The sequence below is a fragment of the Natator depressus genome, chromosome 15 (assembly GCF_965152275.1).
Source record: "Natator depressus isolate rNatDep1 chromosome 15, rNatDep2.hap1, whole genome shotgun sequence".
Classification (NCBI taxonomy): domain Eukaryota; kingdom Metazoa; phylum Chordata; order Testudines; family Cheloniidae; genus Natator; species Natator depressus.
Window position 1 is genome coordinate 14,955,735 of NC_134248.1, and position 27,651 is coordinate 14,983,385.

A 27,651-nucleotide genomic window follows, 5' to 3' on the forward strand; every position below is an offset into this window, starting at 1 on the left:
CCTCTCAGGATAAATGCTGCATACATGTGAATTGGTGCCATTAGATACCACTGAAAGGGAACTGAAGAGGTTGGATAATTCCAGGAACTGCAGTTCAAATTCACATCAGCCTATAGCAAGGTCGTGCCTATTATCTAATTTTATGTGTAGGGGTTAGGTGGAAGAAAATATTAATCTCAGTTCTCTTCTTGCTTTCTTTATAGTCCAGTACCCAAACCACAAGATGTGAAACACAAGTAGTAGCTTTTACTTATAGGTGACTCTCTTTGCAAAAGATACAGACCAAATAAGTATGTGTACTGTATGGTTGAAGTGGGAGAAGACAAATGAAGGGTACTAAGCCAGTCCTGTGTTAACTCAGGAATTCAAGCTCTTGTCCTGTCTGGTTCTCTAAGCCATGCTCAATTCTAAACATCCAGTTTAAAACCCCAAACTACAGCATACTGGTGAAACTATACACCCGAGAGTATTGGTATAGGCTTTCTGCAATTCCATTCTGCTATCTGTAATAAAAATGCTCTCAAAGGCTTTGTGGCATGATTTATTTTTAGACAGACTGAATTTTGAAAATATCTGTATACAGGGAAAGCTTATCGTTGGTTTGTTGAGTATTCTTCTTGTGAACTTCATATCTCTCAAGACTTTCTCAGAGCACTTTATCATTTCCCTATTTACATAAAAATAGTTCAGCTAGAAGTCCATGTACTTAAAATGAGGAGTTCTTTACTCACACTTCCACTTGAAAGTGCTTTCAATTCATTTGACTGTTAAAATCCTGTTTTTGTCCTATTTATTTAAAAATATGGACATTTACAAAATTATCTAATATTCACAGTACAGAACTGAATCGGTTAAGGCCACTCATGCTGATTTCACAGTGTTCAGTGCGGGTGAAGGAAGCAGAAAATGAGCACAAATGGTAGTACAGTACATGAAAAGAGAAGATGTTCTGATGATTGTGTGATCAAAGAAAATTCATACTAAGTACTCATGAGAATAAATCAAAGGTTGAAAATTATGTAATAAAACAAGGTCATGTTGTGTAAAAATCTGCGATCCAGTATTAGATAATCCACAGTGCCTCCAGGTATATTACTGCACATGAAAAACATATCATCAAACACTAGGTGGCACTCATACTTCTAACAGCACTTTTACAATCTCATTCTTTCATGGCTGAGTGCAACTCTTCCATTCCTTGTTCTTTTATTCTACTTTATCACAATCAGTAACCTGGAAACTTTACCACTAAATGTAAAGACTGGTATTAATGTAAAGTTGTTTGACGTATCGAGCACTTCCAGAAATTGGTTTCTTTTGTAATTTTGCCTCACCCACATTGTACACCATGTACATATTACAATACAGATTGTAAATCTGGAATTAATATTGTGGCATAATCTAAATTTATGGAATTGCCCTGAAAGGTGCTTGATATAGCAATCTTAATAGTGCATTAATGTTAGTTTTGTTTGGGTTTTTTCCCCTTACAGAAAGTAAGTTCCCAGTTGGTTAGGAACCCGAGGCCAACGAGGTCCTGTTAATCATGGAAAAAATCGTGCCCTCTGAGCACACAGCCCTGGTATGACTGGGCAGTTGTAGACTTTGATTTTTCTACAGTTTATGCTTCAAACAGTTAAGACTTTATAAAAATAAAGGCATTGTGCTAAAATGAGGTTTGCGTTGTCTAAAAGGGGAAAAACACTGGACAGGCTGGGATGAAGTGCATTTTTCCATCTCTTTATAAATCCAAGATGGCTGAACAACACTGACACATTAAACTACACTTTGGATACACTAAGCTTAGAAAAATCTCATACCTCAAGGAGAAAAGCAGTACTCGTAGCACCTTAGAGACTAACCAATTTATTTGAGCATAAGCTTTCGTGAGCTACAGCTCACTTCATCGGTGCTGTAGCTCACGAAAGCTTATGCTCAAATGAATTTGTTAGACTCTTAAGGACTCTCACAAGTCCTCCTTTTCTTTTTGCGAATACAGCCTAACACGGCTGCTACTCTGAAACATACCTCAAGGAGGATTTTTCAGAAAGTACTAGATGAATGAAAACTGACCTGTAGTAGAACTGTAGCAAATGGTGCCAGGAACTGGAGAAATTAGAAAGCACTGATGATAATCAGAGTTTTGTTTTGCCCTTCTCATTGTCATTGCTCCCTCTAGACCTTAGACTACCTTCATGTTTACAGTAAGTGGCCATCACAGGAACTAGCTCATGAAAGGGAAGAGTATGCTGTATTGACAGGCGATGGTAGGATTTTTACAGGTAACATTCTTCATGAACTATCTAATGGGTCAATGGTTGCTGTTCTTGTAAAGTCATCTAAAAAGCCTGTCTGGAAGTGTTGTCACTAAAATGACTTTCTTTCGACTGCGTAATGCCTAGAGCCTACCTAAATAGAACAGTAACTCTGCATCCAACTACTTGTGTGGAGTATGACTGAAGGCATCAGAAGGCTAATAGCATGAGTTGATTACTTTTAGTGAAAAAAAAAAAAGGCCTGCAGTGACCATTCCTTTTCCGTAGGCATGAGTAAAGCTGCAACAGTAAAAAAATGAAAGACAAATACAGTAATTTCTGACTATTTAACTACTTTAAAAAGGGGAATGCTCAAGGCTACTAGGCTGACAAAAAATCAGCCTCCCCGGGCCAGCTGAGTCTGGGGTATGTATCTTTTTGCAACTAATTGCTGCCACCTCACACACACAAAATCTTCCAAAAATTGATGCGTGATTGTCAGCCGTGTGTGGATCTGCTATTGCAGCATCTGCAGGAACTGATTGTTAGTCTGTCAGTTGGGCCTTGGCTTTCAAGTTAAATTTTGGGGTGGAGCGTGAATATGTTACACACAGGAAATCCATCACTTTCCAATCAGCTGGGGTGTTTTACAACTCTGATGACAATGAGAGAGAGACAGACTGGGATATTGCCACTAGGTGCTTTGGAGAGTCCAGGTATTTCAAATTACTGCAAATATAGGCTGCTGCCAGTCCATTCACAGTTCCCTTCTGTGTTAACGAGAGGTATACGATCAGCGACAGATCCCCCACCCCCCCGCCACAAGCTATATTTAGCTTCTCTTGCTTAAAGATCTTTAAATGCGCAAAGTTGAATGTTCCTTGTTTTGTAATAGCTTTGCAACTCTGGATTCATTAATGTTTGGAGTTCATGCAAGCGTTCCCATGACTGTGAAAAATCATCTGGTCCTTCTCCACAGCCACCAACAGGTGGAATAGTGGGGTACCCTGGATGTACCATCAGTTCAATTGTGACTGTTCTGCTTTGCTGATGTTGAGGTGAAAATTGAGTCATCAGAGAGTTTTCCTTGGTGGCAGAAGCCGCCACGGCAGTATCAATGGCGCTTTGAATGTTGCTGACAGACATGCTTTTGCCCATGGTGCTCAAACCGATATAAATGTCAGCCCACCTGTTGGGGGGAGGATACAAAAATTAATATGAACAAAAGGCATGAAACTTAGCTGTAGCCTTAGACTCTCAAAAAAAAGTTAATTTCACATGATCTTTTGTTAGTGTAAATATTTAATACAAAATAAAATCAAATACAACTACCACTGAACAGGATAACTCCTCCTTTCATTATTAGCATACGCCAACACAGAGCACCGGCATTTTACACATCAGTTTTTGAACAAAGGCTCCATTCCTGCAGGCTGTTCGGTGTGGGAGGACCCTGCTCCCACAGAGAGCCCCGATAAAGTCAACCCTAGTCCCACTGGAGAATGTTTAAATGTGTCATGGTACGGCTCTTGCTGGGGCCCTGTGGCTGTAGACCCACCTTAGAATGTGGGGAGGAAGGGTGGTGACCATGCAGGATATTGTTTACTACTATACATGAAAATAGTGTGTTTTTATTGAAAGTTTCATTTTTTTAAAATGAGTAAATCATAGTTTCAGGTTATAGTTACCTCTAATAGCTTAAATTTGACTCTAAAATGGGAAACCTTGCTAACAGATCTGCCCCCTGTGCATAGCAGAGACATGCTTGCTTACTTTAGGGACAAAATTACAGGGTTTTCCTACAGTTAGTACGGAAGAGCCAACAAACCCAAGAGGCAGGGAGCCAGAGGCAATGCATTCTTATGCATTCGCAACAGAATTGTTGACTATGTTCCAGCTGCGGGGCCAAACTCTTGATGTTTCACCTGTGCAATCCCAAACGGGTTTGATGTGTGTAAGGGAGTGCAGAATTAGAACGCAATAAAGTTCCCAGGTATAACTGAGGACAGAACTTGGCCTAGGAAGGCCACTTGTCTGGTGTTAAACTGGACAGTCCTCTTTTTGAAAGGTTTGTCCCCTGTCTGGTACTGGGACAAAACTGGATGTGGTTTTGTTCGGTATTGGCTGAGGGATTCTGCTCTGCCCCCTCCAGCTCTTAAAAATAGCACCCCTGTGTGGCATGACCTTGAATGCGCCATTTGTACAAGATTATGCTGATGGGGCCAGGGCAGCAAGCTCTTAAAGATGGAGCCGCCTCTGTGTGGTGGGACCTCACGCACTGGACACATGAGGTCATGCCAGCAGGGGTGGGCCCACACTGCTCCCGGAAGCACCAGAATGTCGTGTGAGTGACTGCTTTAATCTGTATTACTGCGAATGGTGCATAAGCAGGCAAGACCCCAATGTGACTTTCAGATTTCAGGCTGAGTTTGCAGGACTGACAGCAACTCAGTCTTTTTAATTGTAAACTGATGGAATTTGACATAACCACCATTACTACACAATAAACATAGGGTCATACCAATTATACAAAGTCATGGCTGGAGCACTTTAAGAAGTCTGGTTTGAACGGCCTGCACAGATGCTAGAGATCAGTTTCATGGGGTCTCGCTCTGCTTCCCTTTGGCTTCAGCCATTTTGTCTCCCTCCACCTCTCTGCTATTGTTTTTTTTGCATGTGTTTGTTTTATCACAGTTTGCCCCTTTGGCCAACAGGGGCCTAGATGGAGAAGTGGAAGTAAAACAGACATGAACAAACAGAAGTCAGAGAGACAAGGGGGGTGAGGTCATATCTTTTATTGGATCAACCTCTGTTGGTGAGAGAGAGGTCACACAGAGCTCTTCTTCAGGTCCTGAAGCTGAAAGCTTGTTTCTCTCATCAACAGAGGGCTAGTCCAATGAAAGATATGACCTCACCCACCTTGTCTCGCTCCTATCCTGGGACTGACATGGCTACAGCACTGCAAACAGAAGTTGGTATTTACACTTTCCCTCATGTCTCAGTGGGAGACTGCAGTGCCGCATGTCTACCACCACTTGGTGCTGTGGGAGGCTATAAATCAGCAGCAGTTGCAGGCCAATTACCTGATTCAAGATGGTGTTTCCTATAAGATAACCCAGTGTTTATCTCTGTGCCCTTGAGTCCAAAGGACACACAAACCACGACAGAAACTGTCCCTTTGAGGTAGGACAATGCCTGTTCTCTCTTTCTATAATGTTCTGCATGGGAAGATGAAGAACATCAAGAACTGGTAAAATCTGAGTTCTTTAATGTATATATGCGATGGGTGTGTCTGTCTTACCTTATTCCATGTCTTGTAAACACATCTACTGTGTCAAGGGAATCTTTTTCCACTCCCAAATAAAAGTCCATTAGAGGTGGCTCTATCCACGCACAGCTGTGAAGGCCTGGCTCTATTGGCACACGTGTATACTTGATCCCATACTCTTCTAACACCTGGGCAAACACACATCTAACCTCTACAAGAAAAGCCAGAGAGAATGTACAGGTAGAAATTAGGTAACTAGGAAATCAGCTCCCCTTTTCCTTCCAATTGAAAAATATAATTCCACATAGCCTTTCTCCCCCTGAAAGGGTCTTCACCTGTGGGGCGTCCCAAGACCCTCTCCCTTTACCTCCCTCCCACCCACAAAGCACAGTGTCCAAAGAATCCCATCAGCACCTGGTAAAATTACTCCACAGCCGGAGCTCTGCTACTGGCCCCGCACACGGGGTGCCAGCTGTAGGCCCTGTGCCTGGGGCTCCGCTCCTGGCCCCATGCCCACTCCCAGACTTTTACCCCTGTCTGGGTCTCCCGCTCCCGGAGACACGGCACTGCTCCCGGTCCTAGCTCCAGGGCGGAGGGAGGCACGGACAGGGGTAAAGGGACTGGCTTTCAGCATCCCCACTATTAAAAGGGTTCCAGTGCACTGGCTGTGCCCCACTGATCCCATTTGTAAAATGGGAATAAAGATACTCCCCCACCTTCATAAAGCACACTGAGATCTCTGGATGGAAAGTGCTCCATAAATACAAAGCATTATTGGCATTAGGGGCTGTTTGTACTTGAAGACATCATCAGCTTTAATATGATCTGCTAACATGGGATTTTGCAGTGGAGGCTCTTCAGGATGTATCCATCCTGAGCTACTGTGACTCACATATATCGTGACCCTGCTAATAGAAGCTGGCTCTGAGTGCACCTTTATGTGTCAATTTCACCGAGTTGCTCTAAAATCACCAGCCGCCAGTGAAGTTTTCTTTTGCTGCAATGAGCTGATTGGCCTAGAATGAGGCTCTGTCTCTATCTGAATCTCTGCTGACGGGTGAAAGGTGACTCCAGTCAGGCCCTGTGATTCTCAGAGACTTGCTGGAAGAGTGGGGCCTGAATTGCTCTGAAGCTGGGGCTTCAAATTCCTCACCCTAGAAATAGCAGCTCTGTGGCCCACTGCCAGATCTCCCAATGTACACCTTAAAGTGAGGCTCAGCTGATCAGTTACTGTTGTCCTGGGAGACTGGCAGAAGCGGAAACCTCTCCAGTCTTGTCAGCAGCTGTACTCCATTTACTGCTCCCTGAAGCCAGCACCACAGCTATGGTGGATAAACAGCTTGGCTGAAACCTCCCAAGTGCATGATATACTTCTGGGTGTTTGCATGCAAAGCTCTGGTGTTAGCACTTCAGGAGCTTTGGCACCTCCTACTGCTGCACAAAATCTTCCTACGACAGTGTGATCAGAACAACAACTTCTCTCACCAGGCCTGGGCCGCTTGGAAGCGTAATTTGATCAGTTCTTCCTATTATAATTAAATCTTATATTTATTGCTCTTTGTTATTATAATTAAGAATTAACAGGCAGCATTTGAGTTGTTCTGTTGGAAGGGAAGCCAGGGAAATCTCCACCCTCCACTCAGAAGCTTGAATTTCCCTGGGTGTTTTCAGCATCTATTATCTAGACGTGTCTGGGAAACATGCAGCGTAAAATGTCTTCCCAACTCCTCTCTGACTGGACTGACCACCTGCCTCTTTGAACACAGACCTCTGCACTGCATGTATTTGACAGGAAGGGGCATAGGATGGTATAGCACAGCTTCCTTCCTCCCACCCACAAATCTCTCTCCGATCCTTCTCCACCCGCTTGCTCCCCTCTGTGCTCAGCAGAGAGGGAGAAACGTAGGAGCCCTAAATGTATTGTGTGCAATTCCTGCTACTTAATTATAAGAAATGTGCTGCGGAGATCAGAAAGCTGCAGTGAATGGCAGCAAAACAACTGCTGGTTTGGGCAGGGAGTCAGAATGATTCATAGATTCAGAGCATTTAAGGCCAGAAGGGACCCTCATGATCAGCTAGTCAGATCTCCTGCATAGCACAGGCCAGAGAGCCTTGCCATTTAAGGAGAGCCCAGCACAGATATCCGGGGGGAGAAGGGAACATGTTCAAAGGCACAAAATGTAGTCAGTCACCTAACTGCCATTTGTATTTCTGTACATTCTGCCCCATCCCTCCCCCGAAAGGATTAAAGGGTCTCTTCTTCTCTTGTCGTGATGCCTTTAAGCACAATCATCTCAAATGTCTGATGCTAATAAAATGCGGGGGAAAGAAACACCCAGTTATTGACAAAATTAAAACAATTTTAAGAACAAAAATCTCCCCCAACAGCATTGTAACGCTCTGAGTTTCAGAATGGCCAGTCAGCTGCCCGTCCCCCGCTTGACTCCAACTGTGACGGGGCAGGGAATTAGTAGAGGAAAACCCTGCTCTGAACTGTCAGCCCTGGAAGGGAAGCTGCCATTCTAGGACTGTGAAGATCCTCAATGTTAGAGGCAGCGAAAGGGAAGTTAAATGGCAGCTGATTCAGGCACAAGAAGGATAATTTCCTCTCGTGCTGGCTGGGGACATTTCATGTTATAGTTCTTGACCAAATACCTTTGTGTGAAGGATCATTCAGCAAATCGAGAGTGGGGGTGGGGTGGAGGGGTGTTCCCTCAAAGCAGAATTATCCTTAATTCTGTGGGGCTGGGAGGAATATCACCACCGCCCTACCTGGGAGAACATGAACATGCTGGTGTCCGTCCATGTGATGAGGGACATGACCTGTCAATTCACGAAAGAGGTCAACTTGTGCCGTTAGCTCCTGTTTCACCTAAATAATGAAGACAGCAGATGGTGGGGGGAGGGGGAGGGGAGAGAGAGGGAGAGTTGTCACTAGTGTAGAGAATAGGAGATGTCTGGTACAAGGTATTCACTGGAGTACACCCCACCCCATCCACCACACCGTCCATTATTACTCTTGTAGGGCCTGCTCCTCGGAGGTGCTGAGCACCCTCAACTGGCAGCAAAGCCAACCCTGGACTCTACTCTGTAATTTGCCAAGGGCCCTGGGTTCCCATTAGCTTTCTAGGATCAGGCCCCTAGAGCACGGCCTGTGTGCGCGGGCTATACATGGAGAGTGAGATTGTCAAAGCCACCTAAGGGAGCTGGATTTCCAGTTCCCATTAAAGTGAATGGGAAATAGGAGTTCAGCTCTGACAATCTGAGCCCAACATCCCTGTATGCTCTTTGAAGCAGGCACTGCCGACCTTTCAGTCTGTGCAACGGGGCTGTCCTGGCCAGGGCCTTCAGGCACCACTGCCAGGTTCGCAGGGAAGCCTCTCCTTGAATGTGGTTATCCGTGGCTGAATGCGCAGCTCTTCACAAACAACAGGGAAGTGAAGGCTCTTGGCTTTCGCCAGCCCTTGTGTGGGTGATTCCTACCCTGACCCACCCATGCACCTTAGCACACGTTACCACGCTCCTGGGCCTCTCCTGAAGATCCACCCAGAGGTGTTAAATTGTGTGGTGGCTTTGTGTTCTAAAAGAGTCACTGGGGACAAGATTGAAGCCACAAAACTTCTCTGACTTGCTACCAAAATCCTGTTGGAACACAGATGAAAACTTCTTGCACCAACCCACCAAGTCAATGGGTTTAACATACTCTGAATCTTCAAGTTGATAACTATCAGAATCAAACAGTTTTTCAGCAGGCAAATTAATCCTAATAAGTGCTTCTATTGCATTTCCCATGCAATGATCTCAGGACACCTTATAAACAATAATTCCTGTAAAACCCCATCCACTTAGGTAAGCGGTTATAACATAGCTGCATGTGGGGAAACCGAGGCACAGAAAAGCGCTGTGACTTGCCTATAGTCACAAGGCAGATCTAGGAGTAGAACCCAGAGCGCCTGCCTGCCAGGCTCCTGCTCCAACTACAAGACAATAGTCTCCAACACAGGCCACGTTAATCCTGGAGCTCACCCTGAGCTCTGACCTCGAGAAGCTTTCCACATGATCTATGGATGAGCAATAAAGCAAAATGATTCTAGGGAAAATTATGTCTACGGAAAGTGTTTGGGTAGCGTCAGCTGCTTTTTCTCCCACCTCTGACATTTTCAGGAGACCTTTTGCTAGAACTGTCCTGAATCCCATCTTTCCGTGGAAGAATCCGTCTTTGTTGAGCAGGGAGGAGTTCTTCTTGAGTGCCTTGCTGACGGGAGAGCCCTCGGACAGGTTGGCGTGCAGACCTATTGGAATGTTATGCCTAGAATATGAACAAAAGGCTGGTTAAGTTTCACCTTCCTGTAGCCAGTGGGCGAGGTCCTAGGTAAGGAGCTGGATTTATGTGGAGGGGTTTCAGAGTCTCTTTTCATCATGAAATTTAGAGTTGCTGCTGCTCCTCTGGAAAGCGAGGCAGAGCAAGATGCTGAACAAGAGTAGATCCTCTCTGGGGATCACTCCTGTGCTGTCTGCTGGGAGACAATCTAATAGGTCCCTTCCACCTCAAATGTCTTTGATTCTGTGCGACACAATGGCAGGAACAGAAGCAATGAAAAATCTTGGGCCAAACTCTGCCCTGCTGTAACTCCATTGTAGTGAATTTGGCCCTCATCACCCTGCTTCTGACAGCAGTTCATTGGTATTTTCATAGACAATGCATCCAGAGATGGTGTTTATTACATTAAAAATACATTGTTTACGGGATATTCCAGGTTTGCCTGACAGCTTATTTTTAAGATGCCCTTTGATAAAATCCAGTTATAGACAGTACATAAGACCTATACAGTAGATATTATGGTAACAGTGCAAGCTACGAGTGTATGGTAAGAAACCCCAGAATTTAAGGGCAACTCAGTTCAACAGGCTGAATTTGTGGTCACAGACAGTGCCCAGGTCTTCTGTTTATGTACAAGGACAATTGCTGACTGAACAACATGGATGGTGTTGTACGAATTAGCACTTCTCTCTATTAGAGAAGGATGGCAACAGCAGAGAGTTGGCAGAGGATAAATGCAAAGCCTACACTTAAATAACAGCAAGGGTCTGACTTAATAACTGGATTAAAAATTAACAAAAGCCAGCAGATCTCTTGAAATGTAATTTACTGAAATGCTTTGCATAGCAATTACATTTTCTTGCTCAGTGTTTATTATGGTTTCCCCTACAATGAATACAGGAACCACAAGTGCTCAGATATGTTGTTTGTTTCTCTGTTGCTTCTGGAAATGCTTCTGTGTTGGCTGAATTCTGCTTTGAAACGCCTCCCAGAGCTATTCCTGGGTCTCCTGTAGACCCAGGAAGGGGTGGAGGACTAATATAGTGCCTTTCTCACTAGCTCTGCTGCAACACGGCTGCCGTGATAGAGCACTACCAGCCTCTGAGTGGCCACTTTGAGGGACTTTGCCATTGCACCTTCATACCTGAAAACGGTCGGGTTTGCAACCATTTAAATCCCACCTTTCATGTGACCTTTACACGTAGGTGCTGCAAAGGGCAGTAGGAACTCTCGGGCACGATGGATTCCAGAACAAAGCTGGCAAAAGTGAACTTATTATTTCAAAACTCCACATGCCAGCCAGCCCCACTCCTGGGTTCCCCAGTGCGTCCTGACTTCCATAAGCCCCACTTTTAAACTACGTGGGGCAGCAGTACTGCTGTCAGCTACATTGGGTGCCCTCCTGTGGACAGGGCTCCGGCTCCAGCAGCTGTTTCCAGCCACATGCTCTGAGCACATTTACCTGACATGGCGCTAAAAACAGCTGCTGGAGCCAGAGAACCTTCTCCACAAGGGCCCCAATGCAGTTAATACCAATCCAGCTGAACCTACCTGGGAACTTCGTTACCATTCCCTGGTGTAGCGATGCGTATGGGGTTTGATCTTTCCCCGTGACAGGGCACTCGATGGGGCTGGAATACTTACAATGGATATTCTGTATGGTTTGCCACGTGGGAGTTTTCTAGTTGTCAGGGAGGGAAAGCCTGAAGAAAGGCTCTAGAGCAGTGGTTCTCAAAGCCGGTCCGCCGCTTGTTCAGGGAAAGCCCCTGGCGCGCCAGACCGGTTTGTTTACCTGCTGCGTCCGCAGGTTCGGCCGATCGCGGCTCCCACTGGCCATGGTTCGCTGCTCCAGGCCAATGGGGGCTGTGGGAAGCGGTGTGGGCCAAGGGACATGCTGGCCGCCCTTCCCGCAGCCCCCATTGGCCTGGAGCAGCGAACCATGGCCAGTGGGAGCCACGATGGGCCGAACCTGCGGACGCAGCAGGTAAACAAACCGGTCTGGCATGCCAGGGGCTTTCCCTGAACAAGTGGTGGACCGGCTTTGAGAACCACTGCTCTAGAGGCCACTGGATCCATAGGGAATACAAAGGACAGTCCCCTGGATCGTGGGGAATCCATGAGCACATCCTGCTCCCAGCTCTGTTGCTTCTTGGCTTCCCTTCCCTTCAGCAGATATGCTGAAGTCACAAGGTTAAGAGAGCTGGGTTTGTTTTCATGGTAAAAGGAGGCTTTGAGGTAACTTCAGAGCATTTTCCAAAACTTTGGCTAAGATCAGTTGAACATCTGGTAAGTCCTCTATTGAGGAGCTATATTCTGCTCTGGCAAAGAGATTGACCCTCTGCTCTTGTAGATCTCTAACTCTATAGTCCTCTGAGGGGTATTGATAACATGTCATCTTCCTGTCCTACCTGTGTGTGTTTTCTTTGGGATACCATAAGCCATTTAACGCTGAGTCCCTGCATTTATTCAGCAACAGATGCTCTGCAGTGGGTGGTGTTCCTAACAATTCCAACGCTGGGGACAGATACTCTCCCACATTTATTAAACTGGATGCAAAACACAAGCAAAAGTAGCATTTTGGCAGCGATCTGCACTGCCGCGAGGGAGACAGGGTTCTGTTCCTGATCCCAGGCACACTTCATCCAGGTCAGTGGGGTACAGGTGTATGGAGGGAACAACACCAGGGAGCGAACACTGACCCAGTGGGCACTGAAGTCTATAGGAGCGGACTCCAATGGGCATTACTTCTACAGGCTGCAGTGCCTCTCAGCACTGAAAAGGAACCTCTCCAGCCACTGATGAGCTATATAAGAAAAGGATGGTGAAAGCTGAGATATGTGGGGAGGATCCCCAAGACTCATGTCCATTAGGAACAGGGAGGGACAACCAGTTTGAGCATTGGCCTGCTAAACCCAGGGTTGTGAGTTCAATCCTTGAGGGGGCCATTTAGGGATCTGGGGCAAAAATTGGGGATTGGTCCTGCTCTGAGCAGGGGGTTGGACTAGATGACCTCCTGAGGTCCCTTCCAACCCTGATATTCTATGATTCTATGAACCCTTACCCTTCCTTCGAAGAAAACTTCCAGCCTGGGGCAGATAACGTCTCACACCTACAAAGTAGCAATACTTTACTCTTGCACGGCTCTTTACAAAGGAGGGGAGGGATTGTTATCCTCACTGCACTGATTGACACACAGAGACAATAACTTGTCCAACTAGCAGCTCAGTGGCCAAACAGAATGCAGCTCTCCTGGCTTGCAGTCCGGACTATGCATGGGCCCCCTTCCCTCACAGGCAGTTCCAGAATGAGCATGGTCCATCACTCCTGGCCACAAACACAAATGGTTTTTAAAAGATCAGACTCCAAACCCAATCTAATTAAACTGATACCACTTTTCTGCTTTACAAACGGTATCTGATGACACCGCTGACTTGTCACAACCACAGTTGCTGTCCAATGGCCTGAAATGCAAAATACTGAACATATTGAAGAGAGTCCCTAAAGTAAAGGGATTCACTTGGGGTATGTCTACACTACCTGCCGGATCGGCAGGCAGCGATTGATCCAGCGGGGATCAATTTATCGTGTCTAGTCTAGACACGATAAATCGACCCCCGAGTGCTCTCCCATCTACTCCTGTACTCCACTGCCGCGAGAGGCACAGGCGGAGTTGACGGGGGAGCGGCAGCAGTCGACTCACCACGGTGAAGACACCACGGTAAGTCAATTTAAGTATGCCGACTTCAGCTACGTTATTCACGTAGCTGAAGTTGCATAACTTAGATCGATCCACCCCCCCACCCACCCGTGTAGACCAGGGTTTGGTCTCTAAATCGATTTTACCCAAGTGTTAAGCAACAATCACAATTCTATGATCAGTTGACTGAGACCTGCAAATGTATGTTTACAAGATTGTCTTGATAATCTCTGAGTAACAGAGAGAAGGACAAGCTGTGCAGCACCAGGGTTTAACTAAATTGTGATAAACAAAGCCAAAAAGACACAATTTCTGAGAACTCGGACACACACCATGACAAATAACCAATGGGGCTATCCACAGGAATCAGGCAAGGAGGATTTAGTTGTTTGATTGTAATCTGCTTGGGGCAGATTTCTAGTCTGTTTTGTGTTCTGTACCACACTGAGCATACTGTCAGCACTCAATAATGGGACAGCATCCAGCTTCTCCTGAGTGAAGGGTAACTGTCAAAGCCAGCCCACTGGCTGTGTTCTCAAAAACCATCATCCAAATCAGGGGTAGGGAGAGGAGAATGCACTCTTGTGGGAAATGCAAACAAGGGAGGGGAATAAACCCGATAAATGAATCATTGGAATAGTTTCCTTTTCAAGGATCTGTTGTTTCTCAGTGTGAGTACTCTAAGCAAATGTTCCTGCTGAAACAATTGACCTATCCTCAATCACAGTAAACGCTGAGTTCAGAATATAGTTGAGTATCTCTGGTTACTGGGAGCTTCATGCATAACTGCATTAAACTTCTTGTTAACATATCCATCAGCTTTCTGAACATGTCTGTCTCCTGACCCCAAGTCCTGATCAGCCATATGCTGGGCCCAGTGCAAAACTTGGGATTCATTCTTAGAGACCAGTATCTTCAGTTGTTTTGAATTCCTAGCTGGGAATCTTGAAGGGATCTTCCTAGGCCCTTACACAGAGCTCTTGCTTTAAGCTGCATGTCATCGAATAGCAGTGCTGCTGGGTGAATTCTATTCTCTTCCTTTATAAGTAAATGCATCTCTGTTTGCATCCTGTTTATATCCCTACCTTGGAAACCACCAGCTGGCTGGGCTTGTCAGCTTTTATTACAAGTGGTGACATGATGAAGATAGAAATATCTGCATACAGATGTCACGTTTGTAAGTATCAGTGTCTGGCACCAGGAAAAGCCATGCTAAGCCATGCAATGCTTACAAGAACTTGTGCCAGCAAAGCACCTCCGGATTTCAGCTTGCCAAATAGATTCATAGATACTAAGGTCAGAAGGGACCATTATGATCATCTAGTCCGAGCTCCTGCACAACGCAGGCCACAGAATCTCACCCACTGACTCCTGCGAAAAACCTCTCACCTACGTCTGAGCTATTGAAGTCTTCAAATCGTGGTTTAAAGACTTCAAGGAGCAGAGAATCCTCCAGCAAGTGACCCGTGCCCCATGCTACAGAGGAAGGTGAAAAACCTCCAGGGCCTCTTCCAATCTGCCCTGGAGGAAAATTCCTTCCCGACCCCAAATATGGCGATCAGCTAAACCCTGAGCATATGGGCAAGATTCACCAGCCAGATACCCAGGGAAGAATTTTCTGTAGTAACTCAGATCCCACCCCATCTAACACATTTATACAAAAAAGGTTGTTGCATAAGAGTTAGTCACTGCCTCCCTCTGGCAAACTTCAAGAGCTGGTCAAAGAACACGTCTAATTGTCATGCATCTTGTTCTTGTTTTTCTTCCCATTATTTCTGATTCCAAGGCCTTTTATACAGAGACAAGGCTTCTTAGGTCTGATCTACATTAAAAACTTTTGTTGGTATAGTAATGTTGGTTAGGGGTGTAGTTTTATTAGGACACTTTTATATTGGCAAAAGCCCTCAAGCAGATGCAAAAAAAGTCCTTTTGCCGTATAGGTAACTTCATGTGGGGCGCTTGTATAAGCTATACTGGTAAAAGCACTCTTTTGTTGGAGTAATCGGATACCACTTACCTGAATGAAATAAACTACAGCAGTAAAAGCACACTTTTGCTGGTATAAGCTGCACTTACAGTAGGAGGGTTTGCTGGAATAGCTATCCCAATAAACCCTATTGAGGGGAAGGTCACTGGCTGGCCCTCAAGGCAAGCCAGGCTCAGCCTTCTCTGTCACATAGTAGCTAGCTCCTGGCTGATAGTGATGTGGCCATTTAATGATCATTCGTGATCCCAGCTGCAGGGAATCATGAACTGCTACTTACGCAGAGCTAGGAGTTCAGTGGTGGGAGGGTGGATTGCAGAGCAGGGTCCAGCACCTGTGGGGGTAGAAGCTCTGAGCTAGGGCTTAACCAGGGACAAAGTTAGGTAGAAGGGCCCCAGGGGGTAGGTTAGGCTCCTGTGTGGGAAGTCCTGAGCTAGGTCTGACAAGAGTAGGGAGATGTCTAGGGGAACCTGGCAGGCAGGCAGTGAGGGAAAACCTGCTCAGACCAGAAGTAACGAAGGAAGAACTCCGCAGGAGCAGGTCAGGCTCCTGGGAGGGAGACCTGAGGAAGGGCCCATAGAAACACTGCAATGGAGCCTGAGGGCGGAAGAATTATTATTTGGACATTTAGCTTCGACTATCAGTTGGACCTTGTGCTACCCGAGAAGGGGACTGAACTTTATGACTTGGCCAGAGGGCTGAGCCACAAGAGACCTGGTGAGAGGCAGACAGCTTCCAGGAGGCACTGGAGACAAGGGCCCCTTCCAGCATTGCACCCTGATCCAAGAGGGTGCTCCTGAGGCTGAGTACACTACCTCGCAGGCAGACAAGGCCTTATACTGTGCAGCCCCCCCTTCATTCAATGGTTGGGTCATCACAGCTCACTAAGGAAGTGAGGGCGATGCAGTTAGCAGTCAGATGAGAGTGTGGAGGGAGCAGCAGAAATACTTCCAGATTAGGTAAATGTCAAGCAGGAGGATCAGAATGAAGTCACTGTTTACACACACATTTTGCAATTAGCATTGATGGGAAAGGAAGTGAAAACAGAGGGCAATTACATGTGGTTTGGTTCGAATTTTTCTTCTAAATGTACCCAGATGCGGTAGAGTTTGTGCAACCAACATTCTACAGCTGAGCTATAAAAACAAATGAGAGTAGGGAAGACTATCAACGTCCATTTCACAATGTTTCATTTTTTTCATCAAATGTTTTGGTTTAAGCAGCACATAAGAGATAAGGGACGCTGATGTTCAGTCACCATTGAACTGACAAAAGAATGAAGAAAATACTGTGGAAAGCATTTAAAAGGCCCTTCCATCTCCAGCAAGGATAAGATGTTGGAATCTATCTATGAAGGGCAATAAAATAACCGTAGCAGGTCTAAGTCTCCATTCCTATGGAATGCTGGTGATACTGGTGGAGTTGCAATTCAGGGTGATCAATAAATCTTTTTACGAGTGTCCCACAACGAGCTAAGAGAAAGAAGATATTAAAGTTGTTTTTCAAGTCTTGCAACATCCTGGCCTTGTTCTGATCACCCACAAACCTGCTGCAACACACAGCTGGTCACACTGAACCAGCAGAGGGGGCAGGGAATTCCCCTTAAGTGTACCTCAGTTCCTTAGATATTTTTATGTCCCACTGGGTGATTGATACAGTGAAACCTGCACTCAGGGCCGTTTCCAATAGGCAAGCCTTGTCTTCAGAGGTATCTTTAAAACGTCCCCAAGCTTTCCAGTGTGAACTAAGTTGACCTTCAGTAAAAGTCCTGTCTACATCAGGCAACCAAGTTTTGTTGGCCCATTGGGTGGCTGTCTTAAGCCGGGCTTCATTGTGCTTTTTTAATATAACTTTGCAAGAACACCCAATAACCTGCTGTGGAGGTGTCTTCAGCTGGGGCATGATGGAAGGTGCCACATTAGACTGGGAGCCAAGATTCAGAGCAGGATATAATGAGGGGCCTAACAAGGGGAAAAGATGTTTCAAACTTTGTATGTGTTAACCCGAATGCCCCTGGGAGTCATATTTTTCTTTTCAGACTATTAGACTAGCATCTTATATCTTTGAGGCTGTATTTATTCAGCTTTTTAAAACCTGCAAACATGGCTGCAGACTAGTGTCTTGTGAGCTATGGAACAAAGAAGAGCACTACAAAGTAAGCCAAGCAGTACTGAAAACTGACAAGCTAAGTGTTGTGAGACAAAACCTGAACACAACCCCAACAGTGGTATAAAACCCCACATATGCAAAGGAATTTCCCATGTGCAAACCAAGACTTTAATCAGAAAAATACGAATGAAAATTGGGAATTGTTTAAGAACACTTTACTAGATGCCCAAAAGCCACAATCCCACAATTGAGGAAGAAGGCTATACTGATTTAAAAAAACAACCTGGTTTAGAGGAGATGTGAAAGCAGCTATAAAAACGCAACAATTGGAAGAAAGGGGAAGTTGACAGTAATGAATATAAATCAGAAACTAGGAATTTTAGAAAACTGATAAGGGAAGCAAAGGGACACAAGGAGAGATGTATGGCCAGCAGAGTTAAGGACAATAAGCAGTTTTTTTAAGCATATGAGGAACAAAAAGAATCCTAACAATGGTATTGGTCCATTACTAGATGGAAATGATAGAATTATCATTAATAATGCTGAAAAGGCAGAAGTGTTCAATAAATATTTGTTCTGTATTTAGGGAAAAAACAGATGACGTAGTCATATCATATGATAACATTATTTCCATTCTACTAGTATGTCAAAGGATGTTAAACAGCAGCTACTAAAGTTAGACATTTTTAAATCAACGAGTTGAAATAAACTTGCATCCAAGAGTTTTAAAGAGCTGGCTCAGGAGCTCACTGGACTGTCAGGGCTGATATTCAATAAGTCTTGGAACACCAGAGAAGTTCCAGAAAACTGGAGGAAAGCTAATGTTGTGCAATATTTTAAAAGGGTAAATGGGATGACCAGAGTAATTGTAGGCCTGTCAGTCTGACCTCAATCCCAAGCAAAATTATGGAGCAGCTGACATGGGACTCAATTAATAAATAAAGGAGGGTAATATAATTAATGCTGATCAACATGGGTTTATAGAAAACAGATCCCGTCTAACTAACAAGATCTTTTTCTTTTTTGTAAGACTACAAGTTTTGTTGAGAAAGGCAATAGTGTTGATGTAACAGACTTACAGACTAATATAAGGTATTTGACTTTGATACCATATGACATTCTGATTAAAAAACTAGAAAGATATACATTTAACATGGCACACATTAAATGCATTAAAAGCTGCAGGAGAGTGGGGTGGGAGGAGGTATTGTTTCATGGTGTCTGTGTATATAATAATGTATTCTGCAATTTCCACAGTATGCATCCGATGAAGTGAGCTGTAGCTCACGAAAGCTCATGCTCAAATAAATTGGTTAGTCTCTAAGGTGCCACAAGTACTCCTTTTCTTTTTACTTCTTAAGCATCCCATCCTGCACTGAAATGGTAGGAGTAAAAACCCTTCTGATGGGAATTAGTTTCTTTTTGTGCCACGCTATGGATTTGTCTAAATGAATACTTAGGTCATGGCTAGCCAGGGTGTGAATGTATCCTGCTGGAGACTGTGTGTCCGCAGCCATGCAATAAGAGCTCCGTAGTGCACTTTGATCTATCGTGGTTTGACACAGGAGTAGATCAAAGTACACTAGGGAACTATTAGTGAGCGTCAGCAGGGTTCACATGAAACTTCACGCACAGAAGATTCACACCCCAGCTTGCTGCAAACTAAGTATTTGTTCAGATAAGCCCGGTGATGGTGAAGTGTGTGTCATCCTAGACTTCACTTCACCACCACTTTGCTAGGCCTCCTTTGGAGCACCATAGGTTGCCTTATGCTGTGGTTGGGCGACTCAGCAGAAGAAAGACAGCAGGAATTAGCTACTATAAAGCAAAACAAGAGACTGTAGAGTGTGGCAAACAGCAGCAAAAAAAATAAAAATACCAACTCCCCCGCCAACTTTCAACATCCGGATGTAGATCTTTGCCTTCCCACAGTGTCCCCTGTCTGGCTGTTCTCCAGCCACTCATATAGTCCCTGAGCCCCCATGCAAGGAATACCAGCATTCAGCCTTATTTGCTGCGGAGCTGTACTGCATGGCCTCCTGCCTCAGAAAACTTTGGGGGAAGTCTGTGTGCAGGTATTCAGCATCTGCAAAAGTCTACAGTGAAGTGTTGCTCTAAGATGCGCATGGATCTGCACACATTCCTTAGTGTTGTAAGGAACAGTGAGCTTGGGTGAAACCCCACTGCAGAGAAGCAGGAGCTGTCAGTGGCGTCTCCGGGAAACTGCTATACCCTGCACTTTGACAAGAGGAGCTGCTCAGCCATCGGTAGTTCTGAGTATGGAAGTATTTAGACAGTCTCTGTCCCAGGCCATCCACAGTGGGGACAGATGACTTGTGTTTTCCCCCAAGCATCTGCAGCCTTTGTGAGCCAAACAGCCAGCACATAATTATTCCCATGCACAAGGCAGGGCTGCCCTGGGTAATGTTAACTTGCAGCGCCTTTGCAGTCAGAAATTGTGCAGTGTTGAGATGGACAACTTGGCAAATATCAGGTTTCCCATCCCTCACAGCATTGCTTTGCAGATCCCACCCTCACTTTCACTGAATCTCTGGCTGGGATTATCGATTCCAAGGCCACAAGGGACTGTTGTGATCATCTAGTCTGACCTCCTGTCTAACACAGGCCATGGAACTTCCCCAAAATAATTCCTTTAGGATATCTTTTAGAAAAACATCCAATCTTGATTTAAAAATTGTCAGTGATGGAGAATCCACCACAACCCTTGGTAAAGTGTTCCAATGATTAATTATTGTCTGTGTTAAATATGTACACCTTATTTCCAGTCTGAATTTCTCTAGCTTCAACTTTCAGCCATCGGATCATGTTCTGTCTTTCTCTGCTAGACTGAAGAGCCCATTATTAAATATTTATTCCCCATGTAGGTACTTATACACTGTAATCACAACACCTCTTCACCTTCTCTTTGTTAAACTAAATCAATGGAGCTCCTTGAGTCTGTCACTATAAGGCATTTTTTCTAATCCCTTAATCATTCTCGTGGCTTTACTCTGAACCCTCTTCAATTTTTCAACATTGTTCTTGAACTGTGGACACCAGAACTGGACACAGTATTCCAACAGCGGTCACCCAGTGCCAAATACAGAGGTAAAATAACCTCCCTAGTCCTACGTGAGATTCCCCTGTTTGTGCATCCAAGGACTGCATTAGCCGTTTTGGCCACAATGTTGCCTTGGGAACCGATGGTCAGTTGATTATCTACTCCATCCCCCAAATCTTTTTCAGATTCACTGCTTCCCAGGATAGAGTCCCTCATCATGTATATAAAACTTACATTCTTTGTTCCTAGATGTATACATTTACATTTAGATGAAATTAAACACAGACTGTTAGCTTGTGCCCATTTTAGTAACCGATCCAGATCACTCTCTATCCGTGACCTGTCCTCTTCATTATTTACGTCCCCAATTTTTGTGTCATCTGCAAACTTTATCAGTGATGATTTGATGTTTTCTTCCAAATCATTAATAAAAATGTTAACTAGTGTAGGTCCAAGAACTGTGATCCTTGCAGGACCCCACTAGAAATACACCTGTTTAATGATGATGATTTCCCATTTACAATTACACTCTCCTGCGGAGAGTGGGGTGGGAGGAGGTATTGTTTCATGGTGTCTGTGTATATAATAATGTATTCTGCAATTTCCACAGTATGCATCCGATGAAGTGAGCTGTAGCTCACGAAAGCTCATGCTCAAATAAATTGGTTAGTCTCTAAGGTGCCACAAGTACTCCTTTTCTTTTTGCGAATACAGACTAACACGGCTGTTACTCTGAAACCTGCTTAAGAAGTGACGTCATTCTGAAAGGAGATATCTGAGAGAGAGAAGAGCCCTCATTTATTTGTATTCATAGTTAAGCTTTGCCTGCATCTGATAAATTTGAGGCCAGTTACTTTAAGGCTCCTTCTCTAAATCCAAAGCTAATTTCAAAACGGGTAAGTGCCTCACCAATATTGTTGCCCATTCTCAGGCTGAAAACCTCACTATGGAATTCAGGTTGCAAATATTTGCCAGTTACTTCGTGGGCTGGGATGGAACCCAGGAAAGAATGTTGTAGTTTTCTCCCCAAAAGCCAGAGCATTGAAAAGCCACAAAATTCATAGTAAAGCTTAAACTTCAAAATCTCCATACACGAGAGAGTCACTCAGACAATAGGGATTTCCTGCACCTGGCATTGTGGGATGTCAAAATTTTGGTGCAGGATTCACTAAGGACTTTAAGAAGGTCACAGCCTCAGGGTTGTTTAAAATCAGATTTCTGACAGAAAGCTGGCTTGAGCCTTTATATTAGAGCTGCTAGTATCTCAATCAGCAGAAACAGATAAAAGGGTTCATTTACATAATCAGATGCTACATTTATTGTGGCAACAAGCAAAAACGCTACCTGAATTTGGCTCTCCCCTGGGAGTTAACACTTTGGAGCATTATAAACAATAACATCCTACAAACATCTATGCATATGAATAACATTGCATTAGATGGGTTTCAGAGTAGCACCTGTGTTAGTCTGTATCCACAAAAAGAAAAGGAGTACTTGTGGCATCTTAGAGACTAACAAATTCATTTGAGCATAAGCTTTTGTGAGCTACAGCTCACTTCATCTTATGCATTCCTGATAGACTTCCACTCCATACAGCTAAATGCAGTGCCTTGCATAATGACAGGTTTCAGAGTAGCAGCCGTGTTAGTCTGTATTCGCAAAAAGAAAAGGAGTACTTGTGGCACCTTAGAGACTAACAAATTTATTTGAGCATAAGCTTTCGTGAGCTACAGGCATCCGATGAAGTGAGCTGTAGCTCACGAAAGCTTATGCTCAAATAAATTTGTTAGTCTCTAAGGTGCCACAAGTCCTCCTTTTCTTATTGCATTAGATGGGACTACCAAAGCTGCTTAAAGTTACTCATATGTGTAAGTGTTTGCAAGACCTGGGCTACAGTTATTCCGTATGAAAATGTTTCCCAGGCCACACAGCTTGTTTTCCCAGAAGTGATTTAAATCAATTTCACACGTTTAGAATCCAAAACAATCCCTGTTTGCACTAATAAAATAAGGGAGGGGAAAGGAGGGCTGTAGTTTGTACTGGCAAATGGCCCTCCAACCCTGCTCTAGAACACTTAGTCAGCTGACAGTATAAATGCTGTGACCTGGATTTAGTCATGCCTTTTAAAACTGCACTCACATGGTCTACTTTCTGAATACAGAAGTGTAAGTAATCAGAAACTAGGCCAGGTGGAGTCTATATTTAAAAACCTGCCGGAGAGTAGGGCTGGAAAGTAGAGTTATATATAGTAGACTATTACCAGAGTGCCAGGGTTTAAAGCTTTTCATGGTATAGCTGTATCTTGGGAAAGTGTTCACTTAAACTCACTGTTTTACATGATTTTTTTGATTTACTAATAAGCAGGCCTCTAGGTTACATTTCCCCCTGACACTTCCTTCTGCCTGATCTGCTCTCCTGTCAACAGTAGCATATCATTTCTAACAACAGACAAACCTACCACTAATAATTGTTCTCTTCTAGGCAGAGAGGCGATGGACTGAAGAGGCCTGGAGGCCTTTCCCTTAGAGAAAGTCCCTAGCTCAGGGTTGATGTATGATGGTGGGAAACCTGCCACCTATGATCTGTTGCTAGAAGATCAGTCTGTAGGGCTGCCAATTGGGCCCCTTCCCTGATGGCCAAATTCACTGAAGACATTCTTGTCTTTAAAATATGACTACAGTTATACACACCATGCAAAACACACATGCCACCCTCCAAGCATATCCAAACCTCTTCCAAAGGCGGCTTTGGATGTGCACTGAGAACTAGCATGAAGTTCCCAATATAAAGTTGTCACCCGTGAACAACTGGAGTTGGGAAATGGGACACAAGGTTTCAGAGTCCCAGCAGAGCCCGCTTTTTAGACTACACAGTGCTTTCAAGGTCCAGCTCACCGAGCTGCTCACTGTTTCAGGAAGTACTTCTCTTTCCAAGTGCTAACCCAGTCTGGAGCTGCGGTATAAGCTGGCTTTTACCTTCTAAATGAGTTACAAGTAATATTTCATATTAAAGGATTTGCTGGGTTAGTCCAGGAGCCCTGAACATACCGTGTGATGTGATACAGAGCCAAGTGTGACAGCATCTCTTAAAGAGCCCCTGCAGTAATCAGGAATATATAAAATAAGTTAGGTACCTGACATCCCAAACTTCTTTTTGTGTGTGTGTTTTTTATTAATGGTTTTACAAAACTTAATATGAGTAAAATGCTTTCATGACTGTTAAAAACTATGGTTTTTTGGTTGGAATTGCACAGGTTTGCAACCCAAACGTTGCAAAATTGCGCTAGTGTCTGAGAACCAGAGAGAGTGAAACCCGCTAGTTTATTTTCAGTGGCCAAGCTGAGTGAAATGCAAAAAGTAAACAAACAGCATAAATAGTAAAAATAAGTGAGATGTTTAAAATTAATTCAGTTCTAATAATCTAGGGTGTAAGCAGTTCAGTAAGGACATTTGCTTTTTAAAGCGTGGTGGTGTCCCTTGAAGTGCTCTGGAAAGCGAGAGACCAACAAACCCAGATTGTGACAATGAAAGAAATAACTATCAGTATAATCTCCATTCCACCCCCCATACATGTGAGGGGGAAAAATGTGCAAAGTAGTGGCTAAGAGAAAGCAGAGCCATTTAGGATACGTCTACACTGCAATTAAAAACAACTCAGGCTTGTGGGGCTCGGGCTACGGGGCTGTTTAACTGCAGTGCAGATGTTCGAGTTCCGGCTGAAGCCCAGGCTCTGGGATCCCAGGAGAGGGAGGTCATAGAGTTCAAGCTCCAGCCTGAGCCCAAACATCTACACTGCAATTCAACAGTCCCTTAGCACGAGCCTGAGTCAGCTGACCCGGGGCAGCCGCAGGTGTTGAACTGCAGTATAGACGTACCCTTAGAGTAACGTTTGCAGATGAGTATACTTTGTTTGACTATGTTAATAAAGTAATGTTGCAGCTGTGTCAGTCCCAGTATATTAGAGACAAGGTGGGTCAGGTTGGTAATATCTCTTACTAGATCAACTTCTGTTGGTGAATGTGCATAACACCTTCAAAAGATGAGCCTGAGAGCTTAAATTCATAACTGTGCTAGACACTAAAAATCATGGACTGGATAGACACTGAATGTATGGCTCATTACAACAGTCTGTAATCCACTAACCCTCCCTTGTCCTACAACTGCAGTCAAATTACTGCCCACTTGACCTTGAATGGACTCTTGCAATGTGTTAACTTCTTATGTAACAAGATGTTACAACTAAATAGAAGGTGTGACACTCTGAGTACCTTCCCAGACCTGAAGAACAGCTCTGCGTAAGCTCGAAAACGTCTCTTCACCAACAGAAGTTGGACTAATAACTTATATTACCTCACCCACCTTGTCTCTCTATGCTCTAGCTCTAGTTTTCCTGCCCAAGTCTGGGAAAGTTGAGTTTTTCCATTTGGCTATAAATGTTATGAATTCACTGAACGTTACAGTCTGGGCTCTGCTCATACAGCCTGCAGAGGCTGCACGTGAAGGGGACTAAAGTAAGTAGCTCACCTTCTCGCCAGTTGTGCTGCATCTGGCGCAGCGCTGCCATTGACCAGAAGGGAAACATTGGAAACTGCTCCGGCCAGGAAACACTCCACGATTCCTTGGTTCCTCTTTGGGCAGTAGCCAAAGTCATCTCCGGTTACAATTAACTTCACTTTGGCCTGAAGCATCCTTAGGGGTCAGCCCTGACAGGAAATCAAAGGAGACAAAATCAAAGCAATGAACGCTGCAGCACATTAAAAGGCTACAGGAAAAGGCAGGATCAGTATATATGAATGAGAGAGAGAGAATAGAGAAATGAATCAAAAAGTGACTCCGCCTCCTGCCAGATCTGCTGCTCCACCTTAGCTGTTTACAATGGTAATGACGAATATACTGGCAGTGCTAGTTTCATTTCACTGTAATTGTGGCTCTCACTCACAGTACTCTGCCCCTCCCTCAGTGCCAAGATCAGCCTCCTTCACTTTTCTATTCAGGGAAGGAAGGAATGTCATGCTATATTACCCAGCTGGATTAAGAGTAGTTTTTTCCAGTTTAACAGGTCACTGATTTACATAATGATTTAAATGACTGATGGTACATCAAGGTTCAGAATCCTCTGGTTTCTGGACTCCATCATATTGAGCAGCTAGCTTATAGTATCTGAAGAGGAGAAACATCAGGAATGCAGAGCTCAGACAATCCTAGAAGAAACTAAACCATTAGTCTCTGTTAAAAGATGGACTTCTTCCAATAGTCAAATCTCAATAAAAGTCCAGTACGAAGAAGGTACGTGCTGGTTCCTGGTTCTGCATACGCTGTCTGAATTCTGCAGCTATTCCACAGAAGCAGCTTACATTCTCCCACATCAGGGTTTCAAAAAGGCATCACATTTGGTATTTTTTCAAGTAAAACAGTGGACAAGGGAAAGAGGTTAGAGTCTTAATTTCCTCACACTGCCTCTCCCTTTCCAATTTGCATGCCTCCTCTGATGAAGAATAAGCAAGATTCCTTCACATCGGTATTTGCACTTTTCTGTCACACAGATGTGAGGCTCATTTAACTGTTGAGCATACGGTGTTTGTTCGGCATTGGACACACAGGAAGCTGGAGCTTTCCTGCCTCACCAGAAAAAGCTCTGAGAGCACAGCGCCCCTTGGGAGTCAATCAGACCCTCTTTTTTTGCACCCCCTCTATTGTTCTTCCTTTCTTCTTTTCAGTTAGAAGCGGTTCGTCGTCTCTGTGCCTTTTTTTCTGAGCTGGGACTCCAGCAGTAGTAAGGCAGCTGCTGTGCATGCGCTGAGAACAAGCAGGAAGTGTGGTGCAGTGCCTCCAGCAGCAGAGAAGTGAGCTATTTATATACTCCACACAGTGTTTGCTTATGGAGAGGGTAAGAGACCTAGAATTCATAACAGCGGCCCAAAATCAACAGGGCAGAAAGTAACTGGCTGAAGCAATAGCGTGCTTGTCTCGTTTTCTAAGTGATTTTTCAGTATAATCCATCTGCTTTATTCACAGGGCCATGCTGCCTTTGCTCGTAGATCATATAAAAATATAGCCCCAAACCACCCCCAATTGGAGCTAAGATGACCAGAGAGCAAGTGTTAAAAATCGGGATGGGAGTGGGGGGTAATAGGTGCCTATATAGAAAAAGCCCCAAATATTGGGACTCTCCCTATAAAATCGGGACATCTGCTCACCCTAATTGGAGCACTTAACTCTGTCTGCTACAATATTTCATCACAAGAATTCCTAAAGGCAGGGACGTTGCAATCCCATTTGTGGAGTGACAGCAACTGCCCTGATCCCCCTGAAACAACCAGGAGCAGGGGAGGTCCCCTGCTGGGGCAAGGATGGAACGCCCTGAAGAAGACAGACAGGCACCAGAAAGCCCCTGCTCAATCAGGGATGGGAGGGCTTCTGACCCCTGCAAGCTGCTGTCAGACCCCCCTAAGGTCCTGGGGTGAAGGTGTGGCCCTCATGATTTCCTGGCTCGTCCCTGAGTTAAGCCGCCTGTTGCCAGAAGGCTCCCCAGCCCCGCGACTCCACGGCACAACCCCTGCCCCGGGAGCCGGGCTCTCTGCCAGCTGCCCCAGGGATGCCCCGCACTAAGCAAAGGGGGGGCCCCACGCTGCAGGGGGGCTCCCACTCCCCGGAGCGCCGCCCCCGGCCCCGGCACTGACAGCCAGCGCCGGGCCCTTCAGCTAGAGTCCAACATGCTGCGGCGTCCACAGGGGCCAGCCCGGAGCTGCGGCCGCCTCCCTCCCCTTGAACGCCGCAGGCCGGCGGCTGCTCCCGCGCCGGCGCTGCCGCTTCCCTCCCGCTCGCCCCCCGGGCGCGGAGGGTCCCCGGACTCACCCATCATGAAGCGCCCGCCCAGCCCTGGCCGCAGCTGCTGCTGCGGCCTCCACGACACGCTCCCGAGCCAGGCGCCCCCGCCGCGCTGCGCTGCACAGAGCC

At 45.1% G+C, this 27,651-nt stretch overlaps 1 protein-coding gene across 2 annotated transcripts; it reads right to left on the reverse strand.

The window, feature by feature from the left end:
• Positions 1-521: 521 nt before the first annotated feature.
• Positions 522-27,651, reverse strand: YDJC (YdjC chitooligosaccharide deacetylase homolog). 2 transcript variants are annotated; one of them, XM_074973150.1, is made up of 6 exons: positions 27,550-27,651; positions 25,219-25,397; positions 9,673-9,832; positions 8,296-8,395; positions 5,557-5,734; positions 522-3,444 (listed from the first exon to the last, which is right to left on the reverse strand). In XM_074973150.1, exons 2-6 carry the CDS (start codon positions 25,380-25,382, stop codon positions 3,102-3,104), a joined length of 945 nt encoding a protein of 314 aa, XP_074829251.1. In that variant the 5' UTR covers positions 25,383-25,397; positions 27,550-27,651; the 3' UTR covers positions 522-3,101. The 2 variants fall into 2 exon arrangements, with proteins under 2 accessions (XP_074829251.1, XP_074829252.1); XM_074973151.1 differs by lacking the exon at positions 27,550-27,651 and adding an exon at positions 25,717-25,866.

Excerpts from the sequence above, each read along its gene's own strand:
- YDJC (XM_074973150.1), bottom strand. The coding sequence starts at position 25,382 with ATGCTTCAGGCCAAAGTGAAGTTAATTGTAACCGGAGATGACTTTGGC. Across the intron at positions 9,833-25,218 it reads GCAGCACAACTGGCGAGAAG|GCATAACATTCCAATAGGTC; the intron begins GTGAGCTACTTA and ends TTCATATTCTAG. Across the intron at positions 5,735-8,295 it reads GCATGTTCATGTTCTCCCAG|AGGTTAGATGTGTGTTTGCC; the intron begins GTAGGGCGGTGG and ends CTTTTCTTGTAG.